General features: G+C 45.6%; 1 protein-coding gene across 2 annotated transcripts; it reads left to right on the plus strand.

The window, feature by feature from the left end:
- Window positions 1-1,032: 1,032 nt before the first annotated feature.
- On the plus strand, window positions 1,033-16,699 carry adpgk (ADP-dependent glucokinase). 2 transcript variants are annotated; one of them, XM_078429877.1, is made up of 7 exons: window positions 1,033-1,292; window positions 3,621-3,846; window positions 8,168-8,230; window positions 8,587-8,707; window positions 10,862-11,058; window positions 14,281-14,379; window positions 15,078-16,699. In XM_078429877.1, the coding sequence occupies exons 1-7, from the start codon at window positions 1,078-1,080 to the stop codon at window positions 15,633-15,635; spliced, it is 1,479 nt and encodes a 492-aa protein (XP_078286003.1). In that variant the 5' UTR covers window positions 1,033-1,077; the 3' UTR covers window positions 15,636-16,699. The 2 variants fall into 2 exon arrangements, with proteins under 2 accessions (XP_078286003.1, XP_078286004.1); XM_078429878.1 differs by having other exon boundaries at window positions 15,081-16,699.
- The last annotated feature ends 1,252 nt before the right edge of the window (window positions 16,700-17,951 follow it).

Below are 17,951 nucleotides of genomic sequence, written 5' to 3' on the forward strand. Positions count from 1 at the left end.
TCTAAAATTCCAAATACACATTGGCTGCGTTGTCTTTATCTATTCTGCTAGTTACTATTGCTCAAATATTTTTTCTAAGATTTGTGTAAATATGTTTTCACTTCAATAAATCTGTTTTAAAGTTTGTTCAATCCTTAACAAAAGAAGTTCCCTACTGTTGATCTGTTGATTCCCTACTGGAATGTTCCCTACTGTTGATCTGAGGCAAACTGGTCTCTGTTTCCTCTTACCTCCTGTTCTTTAATAGTGGGGCCACACTTGCTACCTGAAACTCGTGGGAACCATGCAGAATCTATGTTTTCAAAGACATCCGTCCATCCAAAACCAACTTCTTCGAAACCTTGGCTGCAGATCACCAGCATCTGGGCATTTATTGTGCTCCTGCTCCATTCATTTCTCTGTTATTACTAATTCCTCCAAGGTCCTCTTTCATGCTGGACCTTTAGTTCTTCGTTATCTGGAAGGTTTTCGCGGTCTTAACAAAAATGTAACCAGGAATGCAATGGGTATAAACATTGTGCAGATCTTTGTATGAATTGATTACAAATTGTCAATGAAAAAGGCATGTAATGTTGCAGAATTCCATTCTGATCAGTGCTGATGTTAAATCTCAGATTATTGGAATACTGTAATGTATCAGGTGTGTTTTGGGTTTCGGTACCACCTGTACAAGTGGAGGAATGTTGACTTTACCCATTGAACACATATTCAGTGAATTATTCATTACAACGGCTTGAATTCAGGCTCTCCTCGGACTGGCAGCTTTGCTGAAGCCCCTGCAGTTCCTTGTTACTGCTGCCTGACCCACTGAGTGATTCTAGCATTCTGTGTATTTGTAGCTGAAACATCTGTTGGGCCGCAGGTCTGTGTAATCCACAAGGAAGTGTGCGGTCACGGTTTGGGTTGGGTGCTGGGCTCCGGGCACATTAGTGTGGGGATGGGCCCGGCGCTGAGGCGGCGGCCGCTGGCCTAGGCCCCGTTGCCATGGGGACGGGCGGCAGCGACGCGCCTGCGCGGGCACGGTGTGACGGCCCCGCTTCCGCATCCGCACCCGCTCGGCCGCCGCCGGTCTGCAGGATGTGGCGCGTCGCTGCCGGCGTGGTGCTGCTGGCCGTCGGCCTGTACTTCATGCACCCTTCATGCAGCCTGGAAGGCCTGCAGGCGTTCAAACACTTCTTCACACAAAGCCCGGACGGCAACTCCGCCGAACAGCCGCTGGAGCAGCTCCTGGCCGAGGCCTGGGACTCCATGATCATACCGCCCAATGTGGGCTGGACCAAGGTGGCCGTGGGGTGAGTGCCGGGCCGGCGAGGGATAGAGGAAGGGGGGTGGAGAGTGATGGGGGGGGGGGGGGTGGAGAGTGATGGGGGGTGGAGAGTGATGGGGGGTGGAGAGTGATGGGGGGGGGGTGGAGAGTGATGGGGGGGGTGGAGAGTGATGGGGGGGGGGGTGGAGAGTGATGGGGGGTGGAGAGTGATGGGGGGGTGGAGAGTGATGGGGGGGGGGTGGAGAGTGATGGGGGGGTGGAGAGTGATGGGGGGGGGGTGGAGAGTGATGGGGGGTGGAGAGTGATGGGGGGGTGGAGAGTGATGGGGGGGTGGAGAGTGATGGGGGGGGTGGAGAGTGATGGGGGGGGTGGAGAGTGATGGGGTGGAGAGTGATGGGGGGGTGGAGAGTGATGGGGGGGTGGAGAGTGATGGGGGGGTGGAGAGTGATGGGGGGGGTGGAGAGTGATGGGTGGAGAGTGATGGGGGTGGAGAGTGATGGGGGGTGGAGAGTGATGGAGGGTGGAGAGTGATGGGGGGGGTGGAGAGTGATGGGGTGGAGAGTGATGGGGGGGTGGAGAGTGATGGGGGGTGGAGAGTGATGGGGGGGGGTGGAGAGTGATGGGTGGAGAGTGATGGGGGTGGAGAGTGATGGGGGGTGGAGAGTGATGGAGGGTGGAGAGTGATGGGGGGGGTGGAGAGTGATGGGGGGGGTGGAGAGTGATATGGGGGTGGAGAGTGATGGGGGGTGGAGAGTGATGGGGGGTGGAGAGTGATGGGGGGTGGAGAGTGATGGGGTGGGTGGGAGGGAGGGGATGGAGGAAGGGGACAGGGAGAGAAGGGGGTGGAGAGTGATGGGGGTGGGTGGGAGGGGATGGAGGGACGGTGAAGAATGGGTGAGGAGAGATGGGAAGGGTCGAGGGAGGGGGCAGAGTGGGGAGGGATGGAGGAAGGGGGCGGGATGGGGAGGGATAGAGAGAGGAGATGGTGACGGATGAAGGATGGGGTGGGGATGGAGGAGGGGGGGAGGTGGGAAGGGTAGAGGGAGAGGACGGAGTGGGGAGGGATGGAGGAGGGGAGAGGTGGGAAGGGTAGAGGGAGGGGACGGGGTGGGGAGGGATAGAGGAAGAGGGCGGGGTGAGAAGAGGGGTTCAGAGAGGATTCGGGAATGAGAGAAAGGGTGGTGTGGAGGGGTAAAGGAAAATGGGTTAATGAAGAGAGGGGGTAATGGGGACAGAGGGATAATGCAGAGGTAGGTGTTGGAGGGACAGAGATTGGGGTAGGAGGGATGTATTGGAGAGGAGAGTTGGAGGGTGATAGCTGGAACACAGACTCAGTGAGGGTGGAGTGTTGCCCCTGCACTATTACCAAGCTTGGATTCTTATCACCAGGTAAAGTCTTTAACATTTTGTGGCTGCTATTGTTAGCATGTTACTGATAAAAGGATTGATGCTGGATGTTATCAATAGGCAATAGTTGCAGGAGTAGGCCATTTGGCCCTTCGAGCCAGCACCACCATTCAATGTGATCATGGCTGGTCATTCTCAATCAGTACCCCGTTCCTGCCTTCTCCCCATACCCCCTGACTCCGCTATCCTTAAGAGCTCTATCTAGCTCTCTCTTGAATGCATTCAGAGAATTGGCCTCGTGAATTCCACAGATTTACAACTCTCTGACTGAAAAAGTTTTTCCTCATCTCCATTCTAAATGGCCTACCCCTTATCCTTAAACTGTGGCCCCTGGTTCTGGACTCCCCCACCTTTGGGAACATGTTTCCTGCCTCTAACGAGTCCAACCCCTTAATAATCTTATATGTTTTGATAAGATCCCCTCTCATCCTTCTAAATTCCGGTGTTTATCACCAGGGTTTAGACACGCGGTACTTAGCCTGCAGGCTGCAGGGGTTTCAAAGAGAATTATAAACTCACTCGCCAATGAGTCAAATAGATTTCCTTGAACAGTTGACATGCTTCCATTTGGTTCATTTAAAATATGCTGCGTAGACATTTAAGGGATTATGAGATACTATGCTAATGTCAGAATGACTGCAACACGGTACAACAAATGCTTAAAAGGCATGTGGACAGGTACTTTGATAGGAAAAAAATAGCGGGATGAGGACTTAATATGGGCAAATGGGAAAGGCATCACAGTTGGCATGGACGAGGTGGGCTTTAAGGGCTTATTTCTGTGTTATTCTTATCTGTGATTCTATAAAAACTTTTAAAACTGAAAATATGGAAGTTGCATGAGTGTGACCCGCATTAGACAGTAAGGGTGCAAGGGTGACTCAGGCCACTCGTTGTGAGTTGGGGTGCTGTTGAGTGTTGCTGACTGCTTCTTCCTCTCGGACAGGGTAAATGCGTGTGTGGATGTGGTGGTGTGCGGCGTTGGACTTTTACAAGCTCTGGGCTTGATCCCTGGGAAACAAGTGGATCATGACACACTGCAGTCGGAAGCAGATCTGAGGGAAACTTTCTCCTATTTCATGCAGAAAGGAGTTGCAGCTGAACGATTCTTCGCTGACAAGAAACTCTTTCAGAAAATTGCTGTGGCTGCATCGCACTACCCAGGAGCTAAGGTGCAGCTTTTGTTTATTGAGCAACCAATGGGTGAAGGGACAATGTTAAATACAAGGGCAACACCCAGAGTGGAGGAAACAGTGGGGGGAAAGGTGAGATGAACGAGAGGTTTGTGAAACTGCACCAATTTTGTAGTTTATAGGAAGAAAGAAACATTTTGAAGGTGCGAGTTTCTTCAGGTCCAGGGATAGGATGTGTTTGATGAGGAGGCAGTGTGAGGGCAGCTGTTGAACTGACATAAGAGTTTGCTTTCATAACATCTCCATGGCATGAGAACATGTTGACGTGCCTAACATCAATTAATTAGTCATCAGTACAGGGAAGTATTGGCTGATGTTATTGCCTTCTGTCTAATGGGGAAGCAGAGATGTCATTACTTTTGCTGAGGTAAATTATTGGCCAAGACATCAAGAGAGTTCCCTGCTCGTCATTGCACTCAAAGCTCTGTGTATAAATTGTGCACGTTCATTTTGACACGGTGCTTTTCACCCATCAGACCAAATGATTAAAAGTTTCCTTTGACCGATGTTGCATCTGGAGCTGCCTCAGCACCAATTATGCTGCATTCAAGTGGGTGTTGCCGTTCCGACTTTGCATGAAGCTTTACCTCTGAAACCTTTCAGTCTGAAAGGAGTGTGATGCTTCGAAGAGCCAAGTTGCCATATATACGGTTGTTAATTTGATAGTAAGGCAGACTTTCTGTGCAGCTGCACTGGTGGTTTGGGTAGGAAGATGCAGAATGGAAGGTAGGGTTTGCTGCAACTGATTGCCCAGTCAGTGATGTGGAAAGCATTAGACAAAATCAAAGGTTATGGGGAGAAGGCAGGAAAATGGGGTTGAGAGGGACAGATAGATCAGCAAGAATTGAATGGCGGAGTAAACTCGATGGGCCGAATGGCCTAATTCTGCTCCTACGACTTCTGAATCTATAAACTTATGAATTGAACAAAAAATTGGCAAATGGAATTTAATCTCGATTGGGGTGTTGCATATGGGGAGATAAAATGAGGGAAGGCACTGTGCAGTAAATGGGAGAGCAGTGAGCGGTGTGGAGGAACAGGAGATTCAGTGTATATACCCCTTAAGGCAGCCGGACGGATCATGAAGGTGATGAAAAGGCTTCTTGAATGCTTTCCTTGTTAGCTGTAGCATAGAAGATCACAGCATTGGGGTTTAGCTGGAACTGTAAACAACACTAGTTAGACCAGGACGTGCATTGCACATCATTTCAAGAAAAGTGTGGAAAGGTTGAAGATATTTACAAGGGTTTTGCGAGGAGTGTAAGGTTATAGCTATCAGGAAAGATTGGATTAACTATGATTGCTTTCTTTAGAATAGTGACGGCTGAGGAAAGTCTTAATTGGTGTGTAACACTGAGTAAATATTGAATAGCTAGAGTAAATCGGAAGGACTTATTTCTCAGCAGAGTGGTTAAAAACCAGGGGGCAAAGTAACTGGTGGAAGACATAGAAGTGGTGATAGGAACTTGGAACATTCTGCAGGAACAGTTGTAGACGGGGAAGCTGTCTGCACGGTTTAATAGTATGTGAGGAGCACTCGAAGAGCCCAGGTGTGTACAGGATTGTGGACCAGTGCTGCAAGGTGTCAGTGATTTTTTTGAACAGAACAGACATGGTGGACTAAATGGCCTCCTAGGCCATAAACGTTCTGGCAGTGAATTAAGGCATTGTTTGGTTGTAAGGTTTTGAAATCATTGTGGCATAAGTGATTCATGTGCAAACTTGTACTGTTTAAATACTTCAATAAATTGCAAAAAAAGCATATGCCAGAGGAATGGGTTACTGATTGTTGAGATTGTATTGCATCTCAGATTAGATAAGCAGGTTACCTTTCACAGCCAGTGTTCTGCAACCCTGGGTCCAGACATGAACAAGGCTGTGGTACGAACTACACAGTCCACCAGTGTAGTGCAAACCACGGTTGATCAGTCTCCAGGGAAATGGTGTGTGATTTAAAATGAGGTGCATTGTACTTTGCAAATCGGCAGCCAGCCATAGTGTATAGAAAGCTGACTGGGCAAGCTGCCAAAAGCCACGTCGTAAAATGCCTTCAGTAACAGAGCCAGCTCTCACAAAGAAGGCTTTTGCAAATGTTTCAGGACCCTGTCAATATGTGGTCACAATCCAGCATTTGTATGTATGACCCACCAAAATCTGGACACATTTTTCATTTTTAGCATAATCCTATTTTATTTGCACATTTTCCACCTTTTCCAATTTCCTCGGGGGGACAATTAGAATGAAGGAAAATAGACCAGAATGGTGCACAGTGCTCAGACTGTAGTCTGGTACTTGTGTCGTAACTGAATGCAGTTATTCTAATCTCCCTTATTGTACATTCCAAAGGTGCTGCCTGGGTTTGGTCCCTTGAAGCTTTTAAACAAACCTGATAACATTGGGCTTGTTAAATGTGCTCTGGCCACACTCTGTGTGGGATCTCGTGTGAATTTCAGACTGGAGACTGGATCTCAACCCATGCTGTGAGGCACCCTAAAGTAGAGTCAGGCCTGCTGAGATAAACGTGGAAGTTGATTTGCAGGGAGACAAAGAACTGCAGATGCTGGTAAATTTTTTAAAAAACAACAAAGTGCTGGAGTAACTTAGCGGGTCAGGCAGCATCACTGGAGGACATGGGCATGTGATGTTTCAGATCGGAACCTTCTTCAGACATTCTCAAGAAAGGTCCGAGATGTATCTTGATTTGAAACGAGTGGCTCAGCTTCAGAGCAGCCTTGTAAACCTTTCATCGTCATTTTGTTTTCAATATGGAAACGTCTCCTTTCACATTTATGCTGCTTGTGGAGCAAGCACTTCATATAACACTTCACCTAACAATAAAGTTAATGTCCTGCAGTTAAGTCATTGTCATTGGAGGCAATTTGAGAGGCCCCCTCCTCTTCATCCTCTACCTGTTCCCCCTTGGTCAATTAATCCGCCGTCATGGTCTCAACTTCCACTGCTTCGCCGCTGATATCCAGCTCCTCATCTCCACCAAGTCAATCTCCCCCACCACACACTCTACACTGACAAACTGCATCACTGAAATAAAATCTTGGCTTCAATCAAATTTCCTCAAACTCAACTGCAACAAATCTGAAATCATCATCATTGGTCCAAAAACGCTCACCAAATCGACCCAAAACTTCATCCTCAATATTGATGGTCTCCCAGTATCCACCTCCCCTCACATCCGGAATCTTGGAATCATCTTTGATCAAACCCTCTCCTTCGACAAACACATCAAACACATCACAAAGACAGCCTTCTTCCACCTCAAAAACATTGCCCGTCTCCGTCCATGCCTCTCCTCCACAGCTGCAGAAACCCTCATCCACGCCTTCATCACCTCCCGTCTGGACTACTGCAACAGCCTCCTCTATGGCGCACCCTCAAAAATCATCAGTAAACTTCAATACATTCAAAACTCCGCTGCCCGTCTACTCACCCACACCCCGATCCGTGACCATATCACCCCCGTCCTTTACAAACTCCACTGGCTCCCCATCCCCCAGAGAATCCAGTACAAAATCCTCCTCATGACCTACAAAGCCCTCCATAACCTGGCCCCATCCTACCTGACCGACCTCCTCCACAGGCACACTCCCACCTGCACCCTCCGCTCTACTGCTGCCAATCTCCTATCCCCCCACATCCGGACCAAACTCAGATCCTGGGGGGACAGGGCTTTCTCCATCGCTGCTCCCACCCTATGGAACTCACTACCTCAAACCGTCAGAGACTCCTCCACACTCACCACATTCAAAACATCACTGAAGTCTCACCTGTTCAGTACTGCCTTCAACCACTGAAGGTCACCCCACCTTCTGTCTCCTTTCTCTGTTCGTTTACTTATTTATCTATTTATTCACTTCCCTATGTTCTCTAAATCCCTGTAAAGCGTCTTTGAGTATATGAAAAGCGCTATATAAATGTAATGTATTATTATTATTATTATTAAAACAGTTGATCACTCTATATTAAAGTTTTATCTAATTATTCCTTTTTATTATTGGGATGAACGCATTAAACTACGCTTGAATGGGTAGGGTATGGAATACACGTAGGAAGGAACTGCAGATGCTGGTTTACATCAAAGATAGACGCAAAATGCTGGCGTATCTCAGCTGGATAGGTAGCATCTCTGGACAGAAGAAGGGTCTCGACTCGAAACGTCACCATTCCTTCTATCCAGAGATTTGTCCCGTTGAGTTACTCCAGCATTTTGTGCCTATCTCGGGTATGGGATATGATCTGCTGATTTGAGGCCATTCCTAACTCGATTCTTCTTTTGTTCTTGCAGCACTTTGTTGGTGGAAATGCTGCTCTCATTGGCCAGAAGCTGGGCTCATCTGGGAATCTGTCGGTAAGTCCACTATTTCTACATTCTATCGCCGGAGAACCACGCTCACAGTTTACACGTTCCCATGAGATTTAGTGCCTGTGCATGGTGTGGGTCAGGCCTGGGGTGGTTTGTAAATGCTTGCCACAGCTCTTTGTGGGTTTAAGTCGCACCGCTGGCATCAGCAGGGCTGCTAAGATCTCCTGCTTCATTAGTCTAGTAACTCCTAAAGGCTGTGACTAACAGTCCAGCAACAGGAGACCAAATACCAGTGTGGGCCTCCAATGATCTCTCCCACATTGCTTGGGTGTGCTGCAGCAGCAGCCATGCCTTGTCTGTTCTGCTTTTGGAAGGAATAATTTGGCATGTTTTGTCTGCAGGTGCTACTGTGTGGGCCTGTGGGTCCCAAGCTTCATGAACTCTTGGACGATCAGATTATTGTTCCACCGGAATCTCTGCAGAAAATGGATGAGTTCCATCTCATTCTGGAATACCATGCTGGTGAGGAATCTTTCTTGTTGTGTTGCTGTTTACATCACCCTGATTGCAACAGGTAGTGTAAGAAAATAACTGCAGATGCTGGTACAAATCGCAGGTATTTATTCACAAAATGCTGGAGTAACTCAGCAGGTCAGGCAGCATCTCAGGAGAGAAGGAATGGGTGACATTTCGGGTCGAGACCCTTCTTCAGACTGATTGCAACTGTTGCTTCAATTAGTCCATGAATCCTGGTGTGAGGAATGTGATAGGATTCGCCATCCAGGGGCCTTGCCAGAATAGACGTTGATGTTGGTTGAGGGTATGATTGGATGGGTTGCGATGCCTTCCACAGTTGCATTGCTAGTTCTTGCAGAACGTACCAAAGCAATTTTGAAGCAATTAAATATCTTTGAAGTGTGGTCACAGGAAGCACAGCAAAGAGTTTATGCAATTGCAAAGTCACAACATCGTATATATGTCTGTTTGCTGATGGACAGCAAAATTGGACTAGTTGCAGACAGTGAGGAAGGCTGTCAGAAGATACAGCAGGATATAGATCAGCTGCAGAAAGGGGCAGAGAAATGGCAGACGTAGTTTAACCAGAGTAAGTGTTGCACTTAGGGAAGTTGAATGCCAGGAGAGAGCATACAGTTAATAGCAAGACCCTTAACAGTATTGATGTGCAGATGGATCTTGGAGTACAAGTTCATAGCTCGCTAAAAGTTTCAATACAAGTAGTAAGAGTGCTAAAGAAGGCAGACACAAAATGCTGGAATAACTCAGCGGGTCAGACAACATCTCTGGAGAAAAGGAATAGATGACGTTTCAGGTCGACACATCTTCAGATAAAGAAGGCATATGGTATACTTGCCTTCATTGCTAGGGGCATTGAATGTAGGAGTCAGGAAGTCACAATGCAGCTCTTTTGGACATTTGGAGTATTGCATTCTGTTTTGGTCACCCCATTACAGGAAAGACGTGGAAGCTTTGGAGAGGATGCAGCGGAGGTTTACCAGAATGCTGCCTGAATTAGAGGATTTCAGTGACAGGGAGAGATTGGACAGACGTGGATTGTATTCTCTCAGCATCCAAGGTTGAGGGGAGCCTGAATAGAAGTGTATAAAATGATGAGAGGCACAGATAGGGTAGATGGTCAGAATCTTTTTCCCCCAGGGTGGAAATGTCCAACTCTAGAGGGCATAGCTATGAGGTGAGAGGGGGAATGTTTAATGGACATGTGCAGGGCAGGTTTAAAAAAAAATTTGGCCTGGAATGCTTGCTAGGGGTGGTGGAGGCACAATAGTGGCATTTAAGACACTTTTAGTTAGGCACATGGAAGTGCAGGGAATAGAGAGATATGGATCTTGTGAAGGCAGATAAGATCAGTTCAGCTAGGCATTATTTTCGGCACAAACATTGTGGACCGAATGGCCCATATACTGTTCCATGTTCAATGAAACAGTGATGTGAATGGTGGTCAGGAAATGCTCAAAGCTAAGCTGTTACTTGTATATTATTTTTGTTGCAGTGGAATTTCATGTGGGATGTATGTATCATTTATTTTTGTGGTATTTATTTACAAAGTGCTGGAGTAACTCAACAGGTCTGGCAGCATCTCAGGAGAGAAGGAATGGGTGACGTTTCGGGTCGAGACCCTTCTTCAGACTTCCGAGGCCTGCCTGAGGCTACAAAAAAACTCCCCCTCTGTGATTTGTTTTTGTGGGTTAGTCTGTGTCTATGTGCCTGTGATGCTTCTGCAAGCAACACTTTGATTGTACCTGTACCTCACCGTGCTTGTGTGTAGAACAATAAACTCGACATAGCATGTTGGACATGTAATGGCACATTGTGGAGAGAACAGGAAGCACCCAGTTGTCCTGGATACCACTTCTCCCTCAATGGAACTTTGCTGGCAATGTTACATTAGGTTACAATACAAACACTCCAAATGTAAAGTGTTTGTAACGATTTTAATCTGTTTTAATGATATAGATAATTTACTGTGTGTGAGCTAGTGTTTTTTCTCCCTTTCTTCACTGCTTGTTTAAAGGCTTGTAGTCAGTGATAGCTACATGGTGAAAATTAATGGCAAATCCACTGTAGCAATGGACTATTACATTTTGCCAGAGTCTGTTTTTCGAGCAGAATGAAGCTAAATGCTGTCTGTTTATGCAGGAGAAAGCTGGGGGGAAATCAACGCACCCAGCGCCAATCGCTTCATCTTCTCCCACGATACATCAAATGCAGAGATGAAAATGCTGGAGACCCTTGTATCAAATCTGAAGGAGTTTGAACCCGAGCTAATTGTTCTGTCGGGTTTACACATGATGGAGGGACAGGAAACAGAAGAACGAGATAGGAGGCTCCAAGAGGTAAGACAAGTACCTGTGCTAACTGGGCACAGATGAATACTGTCCTCAAAAGCCTCAAAGCCACCTGTGCTCTGGCATTGTGTGCTCTTTTGTATGGAATGACCTCCCTTAGTCTTTCAGACCTTTAAAGGTCTTCACACCCTTTCTAACCATTTAATTCAGCAAGGGAGGCAGCTTTGGGAATTGCACAATGATTGTCTGCCTTCTGCAGAATTTCTATGAGAAGAAATTGGATAGATTAGGCATGTATTGTCTGGAGTTTGACACTAAAAAATGAGAGGATTTTTTTGCTGAAATTTACAAAGTGCTGGCAGGGCTTGACAGAGGATATTTCCCCTGGCTCGGGAGTCCAGAACCAGAGATCACAAGAATAAGTAGGATGCCCTTTAATGAGGGTGTCGCTTCAATCAGAGGATGGGGCATCTTTGGAATTCTGTAGCCTGGAGCTCTAGCGGCTTGGTCTTTGAAGTTATTGAATACAGAGAGCGATGGGTTTAAGGGAATCGTGCAATGGGTTTAAGGGAATCGTGCAGGGAAATGGCTGAGGTAGATGTTCAGCCACGATGGTGATGAATGGCAGAGTCGCTGTAAAGCACTGATCTCCTCCAGCTCCTGTTTATTCTAACTCTTTTACCAATAATTAAAGTGCACTCCCACCACGAAGATCAGCAAGCCAGCTTCACTATGTAAATATCTGTTGTTTTCTTCTCGGGGTCAAAGGTATTAGATGCCTTCAATTCCACTTTATTAATAACTTGTACGTCTTTTTCTTACACGTGGGGTATAGTAAACACACACTGTGTCAAAATTAACAGAGATTATAATCCACCATGTAAATCCATGTAACAAGTTTGCACATGTCTCAGAGTGAGGGGTCTGATCAAAATATTCAATTCTATTGTTTGGCATTTTTTTCTTAAAATGTTACTTTAATTTTCTTCACCAATTTGCTTTGTTCCTCTTATCTCCTGCCATTGAAATGCTGACTGCTATTTAAAAGCCTTGCCTTCTCCCTATTATTACATACAGACTTTTGCAGCTATCAATAATATCTGAGCATTTGTGCCTCTGTTATATTGTGATCTTTTATTGCTTTCTAGGAGGCTTCCACCCTTTTGTCAGCATTAATGCTTCTCTTTAGATTCACTCCTGGTGTTACCACCATCTGGACTGTGTTGGATTGTCACAAAGATGCCTTTCTCCTTCCATCAACAGATAATTGGATTCTGATTCATTTTTGAACAGATGCCATTATAGATCTATCAATATCCCTTTATTTATAAATGTTCAATTTACAAAGTTTCACTATAATAGCAATCACATACTTTGGCCTTGATTTACAAAGCTCTCTTTCACTGTCACAAACAATGTTGAATGTTAGGTGACAAAGAAATAGATTATTTTAATATTAGAAATAAGAAGCAATTGAACTCGCAGAAGATGCAGATGCAGATGTTCTGTGTGCAGAACATGTTTCAAAACTAAAATGAATCACCAAGGAAAAGGTGGAATGTCTCGGAACAAATAACAATCGCAATTGCTGGGAACACTGCAGCTTGTGACCTGAAACATTAAACCTGCTTCTCTCTCCATGGATGCTGCTGACCTGCTGAGTGTTCCTGGCATTTTCTGTTATTATGTCAGATTTCCTGCATCTGTAGTTTTTGAAAATTTAATCTCCTTAAAAAATATTTAACATGGATGAGATTGAGTTCCAAAAGTGGATGCCCTTGCGTAGGATGAGTGTCTTAGTTAGATGAGATGAACTCTTGGTTCCAAGGCTGAAGGTGACTCGAACTGAAGCTTCTGTCAATCTACTGTTCATGGCACCAGGACCTCCACGGTTTCTGACGTGTTTACAACACTGAGACGCTGTGGCTTCTTCAACGCATGCGATCCCAATGTGACTACATGGAGGATGCTGAGCTTTGCTGCAAGAAACCTCCTCACATGAAGAACAGGAAAGCTACCCAGATCTTTATCAGTACCTTTCTTAAGCCTTACTTGTCATTGATAGAACATAGTACAGCATAGGAATAGATCCCGCCATGTCTGTGCTGACTGGAATGCCAAATGAAACCAATCCCATATACCTGCACATTGTCTGTATCACTATCCCCTGCCTGTTTGTGTAGCTGTCTAAATGCCTCTTAAATGTGTCCTGTGCTTTTTGCTGTCTACTGCCGGACCCTGACGTGAGAGGATGCTGGCGTTGTTTATTCGCCGCTTCTCCGTTAGGATAGTTTGTCTGTTTGTTTTTATGTTATGATTGTTTATGTAAAGCGCTTTGAGCTTCTGGAAAGGCGCTATATAAAATAAATGCTTATTATTATTATTATAAATGTAGCTGTCATGCCTCTTTTACCATCACCCTTGGCAGTCCATCTAAGGACCTAATGTTTGTGTTTGTGCAAAAACAAAAGACTTGTCTTGCAAATTTCCTTTAAGCTTTTCCCCTCCCACCTTAAAAGTTATGCATTCTAGTATTGGACATTTCCACTCTGGCGGAAAAAGACTGCCTGTTCATCCTATCTATGCCCCTCAAACTTAATTATACATTTTATGCTGTGAAGAATGGGATTGGGCTCATTACTGCGCTACTTTCCACAACTATTTGGAACTTACCTGCTTGCTCCTTGGGCTGAAGATTTGCTGTTTAAGGAATTTTGCAAATTACCCCAAAAAACTCCATCCCATTTCTAATTCTTGCTCCTCTTCCACTTCAGACGCAAGATGAAAATTCTTCAGTCACTGCTTCATATTTTTCTGGCAGATCTTTCTGATGCGCTCCAGAGTTAATCTCGATGTACATCAGCTCTTCCACGTGGAGGTGTTGGACTGCTCTCCACGGTGTGTTGTTCTGTCCAGTGATGTATTGTATCAGGGCATCAGGTGCTTGTAGGATTGGCTGCACTACTGAAAACTAACCACGTGGGGTGGGAGGTGCAGGCAACCTGGTCTTCAATGGTGAGCAGCACCCCAGCCCAGTAAGAACCGATGCCATCAAGGAAATGCTGGGCAGAAAATCAATGGTGTTGGGCAGAGAATCAATAATAATTTGTTGAGGATGCAGAGTTCTAACTGCTTGGTTAATGTTGGATTTTGTTGTATAGTTTCTTATCGTGGGACTATGCTTCCCTGAACTGTAACTCAAGTCTCTTTCATTTTGAACATAATGACTTCTGTTTGTTCCTCCCATTCCCCCATTAATCCAAACCCCAGGTTAGTCTGTTAATCTCGGAGATCCCCAATGAAATCTCTGTGCACCTGGAGCTGGCCAGCATGACAGACACAGCATACATGAACGCGATTGTACAACAGGTAATTATTTTGGGGGTAGGTGCTGAAAAGGTCGATGGTGCCCTAAGTTCCACAGAGGTGGAACGTCTCAACGTCATTCTCTTACTTTGCTGAGTTTGAAGAATGTGGGAAAGTAAAATTGGTCTCCATTCCTCGGTTTAGAAGTGGGACAATAAATGTTTCTGTGTTGCCTTACAGGTAATGAGGGGAGAGGGTTAGGATCCTGTTTCCCTACTGAATCCAGGCAGGTTTATGGTGCTGAATCAGTGTCACAACTACCTTTTATCTGGTCAAAAACCGGCATCTAGCCGAGACCATTGTGTGCAGTCCCTCGTGCTTCCCAACTATGGACATGATTGACCATCCGAGAGGCCTCTATTGTCTCTCTCTGACCAACCTGTAGAGCTGCCCTCATCTGGCACCAACTCGCATATCTCTGGCACGGTCAGTCTATGTCGCTAACCTCAGGTTGTTGTGTCACCGCTCTTGGACTCTGTTGAGTCCAGGACTGGGAGATGTCGTCATGAATACTATTTAGCAGACAGTTCTCTGCTGCAATCTGAGGCAAAGGCGTGTGATTTGGGCCATTGTTTTATTTAGAAGCAGTGTGACAGGCAGCTGGTTTGCTGTCCGCCTCTTTACCAAGGGTTGTAATCATCTAAGTGTTTTTGGTATTCTGTTGGTTTATCTCCAAGCTGATCCATTTTTCTTTTCCTTAGCAGGTTCTTACTATTGTGAACTCGATTGGCCTGAATGAGCAGGAACTCTTGTTCATCAGTAAAGCTGGTTCAGGGCCTCACAGCACCCAGGAGTTTTGGAATGGAGCCCCTGATGTTGGAATGGTCAGTGATATCATCTTCTGGCTCCTCAAAGAGTATGGGCTAACAGATCAGACCAAGGAGTCAGATTTAACGCGCATTCATTTTCACACCCTGACCTACCACATGATAGCGGTCATCAATGGTCACTGGAGCAACCAAAACTCGTCTGTTGCAGCTGGTGCAAGAGTTGCTGGCAGTCAAGCATGTGGCACTGACACCATCGATCCCACTAAAGTGGTTCTCAAATCCCCCATGCAATTTGTTCTGTCGCAACTGGACAAAACATTGAAAGCAAAGAAAATGACATTGAGTCCGACCAACCCTGTGGGCGTGTGGCATCGAGAAAACATCTCATTTTTCATCACTCCGGTGATGGTTTGCATTGACCCAGTCAGGACTGTGGGATTGGGAGACAGCATCTCTGCAGAAGGCCTGTTGTATTCTGGGCGGCTGTGACTTGACTCTGGAGCTAGAATGTCTATGTTCAACAAGACAGAGTCAAACTTGACTATGTATTAATGGCAAACAGTGTGTAGGAATGGGTCTTTGATTGGGGACATGTGTGATTTATAGTCACGGGGTAGAGCAGAGAGAAAGGATGGCAGATATTAGTGTGAGGTGCTTGCACTTTTTAATCCTGATGTAGAGTGTTACAGCCAACAAAACAAAATAACGCAGTTTTTATTTACACAATGTCTTATGTCTTGCTGTATTCTGAATCTCAAATCTTTTCTGTCAAGGAATACGTATGCTTTATGTTTTTGATGAAATCAACTTTGGAAATCTGGTCACAAAGTGGTTTGGACAATAAGTTTGTGGTTGTCGTGTATTCAGTGCTATGTCTGGGTGTGTAAGGGTGCAGTGTAGCAGACTGGTCATTTCCACACTGCACCTGGATTTTTATCCATCTCCATATTTTGGATAATTTCCTCTGGGCAGTGTTTCACATGCAAAAAGGTTGTGGTTTCAATTCTATTCCTAGTCTGCAGGAATTTACATACCAAAGCTTGCCTAATTCAATATCAATCGCAAAATGCAGGTTGTGAGAATTGTAAAACCGAGGTGGGAGGGGAATTCCTGTATTGTTGCTATGGAGGGCCAGGTGAACAGTAATTGCCTCACTTATTTACTGCACCAATGTTGCTGCTGCTATTAATCAAGAGAAACAGAGGCACCGACTCTGCTGCAGTAAGTGTCAGACGTGTTTCCAGACATTCCTCCCTTCTCCCAGGCTGAATCGAGTCGGCCTGGATTTGGAATTGTACCAGGTTTACAATTTGAAACTTTCAACTTTACATGTCACTGGTCCCTAGTCCCACCTGTCACCTCTCTTTAGATACTGATCAGTTATGCTTTAGTGCATTGTGTTCAGTTAATAACTTCAAACAGAATGGATTTTGCTATTGCATCAAATGATTAATTCAGAGTGGCAGCCACATTTTGAAATAGTGTTATCCCAAAATTCCTATTTATTTCAGGAGGATTTGGTGTATAAAGAATGCTTGAAGGGGTGGGGTGGGGTGGGGGGGAAGGGAGGTTAGGTACTCATTTGCAGCTTTTTCATGAAGACAGGTGTAAGTAACTGTTTGTGATCATGATTCTGATTTAGCTCTCTGGCTTGTGTGAAATAACAAAATGTAGTTCTGCCAAGTAAATCTCCCCTCGTAGTTAGAGGCCTGTGCATGAAATAAACATTGCTCAGATGGCTGACAGGAGATGCAACATTAGTTGGATCAATCGCTGGGAAGGTTGAGAGGATCCTGAGACCTCCTGGTCGAACGGCACACTCGAGCCCTCGGTGCAAAATGTACGTGTCTGAAAGGCTGCAGCAGCCTTGTGAGGCAGCAATACTGAAAATTGTCCTGAGCCTACTGTTGGGGCTCCCATGTAGAGAATGGGCAGTTGCACTTGGGTTTGCACGGTGGTGGGAGGGCATGTGTAGGGTTGGAAACACCTTGCATTGAAATCCCTTCCATCCAGTGTAGGGAAGGAAAATTAGGTGGGCATTTAAAGATGAGTTGGAAATGTGACATTTCTCCTTCATTCTCGCTGGGGGTGAGCTGTCTGAGTGAGGGCAAAGTCTAAAGCAGGCAGCTGACTGAGTCTATTCAGATCTTCCACCTCTGCTCTGAGACAGCCTTCTCTCAAATGTCATTGAACTAAATGTTGTGACATGCTGGGGCATTAATTCAGTTCATTCATTAGTTTGATAGCTTTCCAGGCACTTGGTTGTAAGATTACTGACTGGTGAGTCTGGGTATTTAGGCCTGTAATCTTTTTATATTAAGGCACATTCTTGGTTATTTTCAATTTTCTTTTCCATTTCAAAACCTCCTTGGTTGTGCCTGTGCTGTTAGGTTTTTCAGATGGTAGGGGGTGGTTGAGGTCACAACTGGTGGTAGAGGTTATGTCAACTGCCTTGCTTTAGAACCTAAACTCCTCACAGGCCCTGCATACCTGGTATGATTGTGACTGGAGTATGCCTTATGGAACCCGTTTATGATGAAAGAGAACACGAAATGTGTCCTCTGCCAACAATATATGGAAAAAGGTTGCAAATTTATCAGTGGTTTCTGGTTATGCTCTTCCTTGCAGAGGCCTGATCTACAAAGGCAGTGTAGTGTTGGAAAGTCTGTCATATTGCACAAAAACAGGCCCCTCGCCCAACCCATCCATGAAAATCAAGATGCCCCACCTAAGCTAATCCCATTTCCCCACATATTTCTCTAACCTTTCCTATCCAAATAACTGTACGTGTGGAGTGTTCATGCA

This window comes from Rhinoraja longicauda, chromosome 38, assembly GCF_053455715.1.
Source record: "Rhinoraja longicauda isolate Sanriku21f chromosome 38, sRhiLon1.1, whole genome shotgun sequence".
NCBI lineage: Eukaryota > Metazoa > Chordata > Chondrichthyes > Rajiformes > Arhynchobatidae > Rhinoraja > Rhinoraja longicauda.

What these genes read in the sequence shown, in the direction of transcription:
- adpgk (XM_078429877.1), top strand. Translation starts at nt 1,078, where the DNA reads ATGTGGCGCGTCGCTGCCGGCGTGGTGCTGCTGGCCGTCGGCCTGTAC. An exon ending in TGGACCAAGGTGGCCGTGGG is followed by an intron (nt 1,293 to 3,620) that starts GTGAGTGCCGGG and finishes CCTCTCGGACAG; the next exon opens with GGTAAATGCGTGTGTGGATG. An exon ending in TGAACGCGATTGTACAACAG is followed by an intron (nt 14,380 to 15,077) that starts GTAATTATTTTG and finishes TCTTTTCCTTAG; the next exon opens with CAGGTTCTTACTATTGTGAA.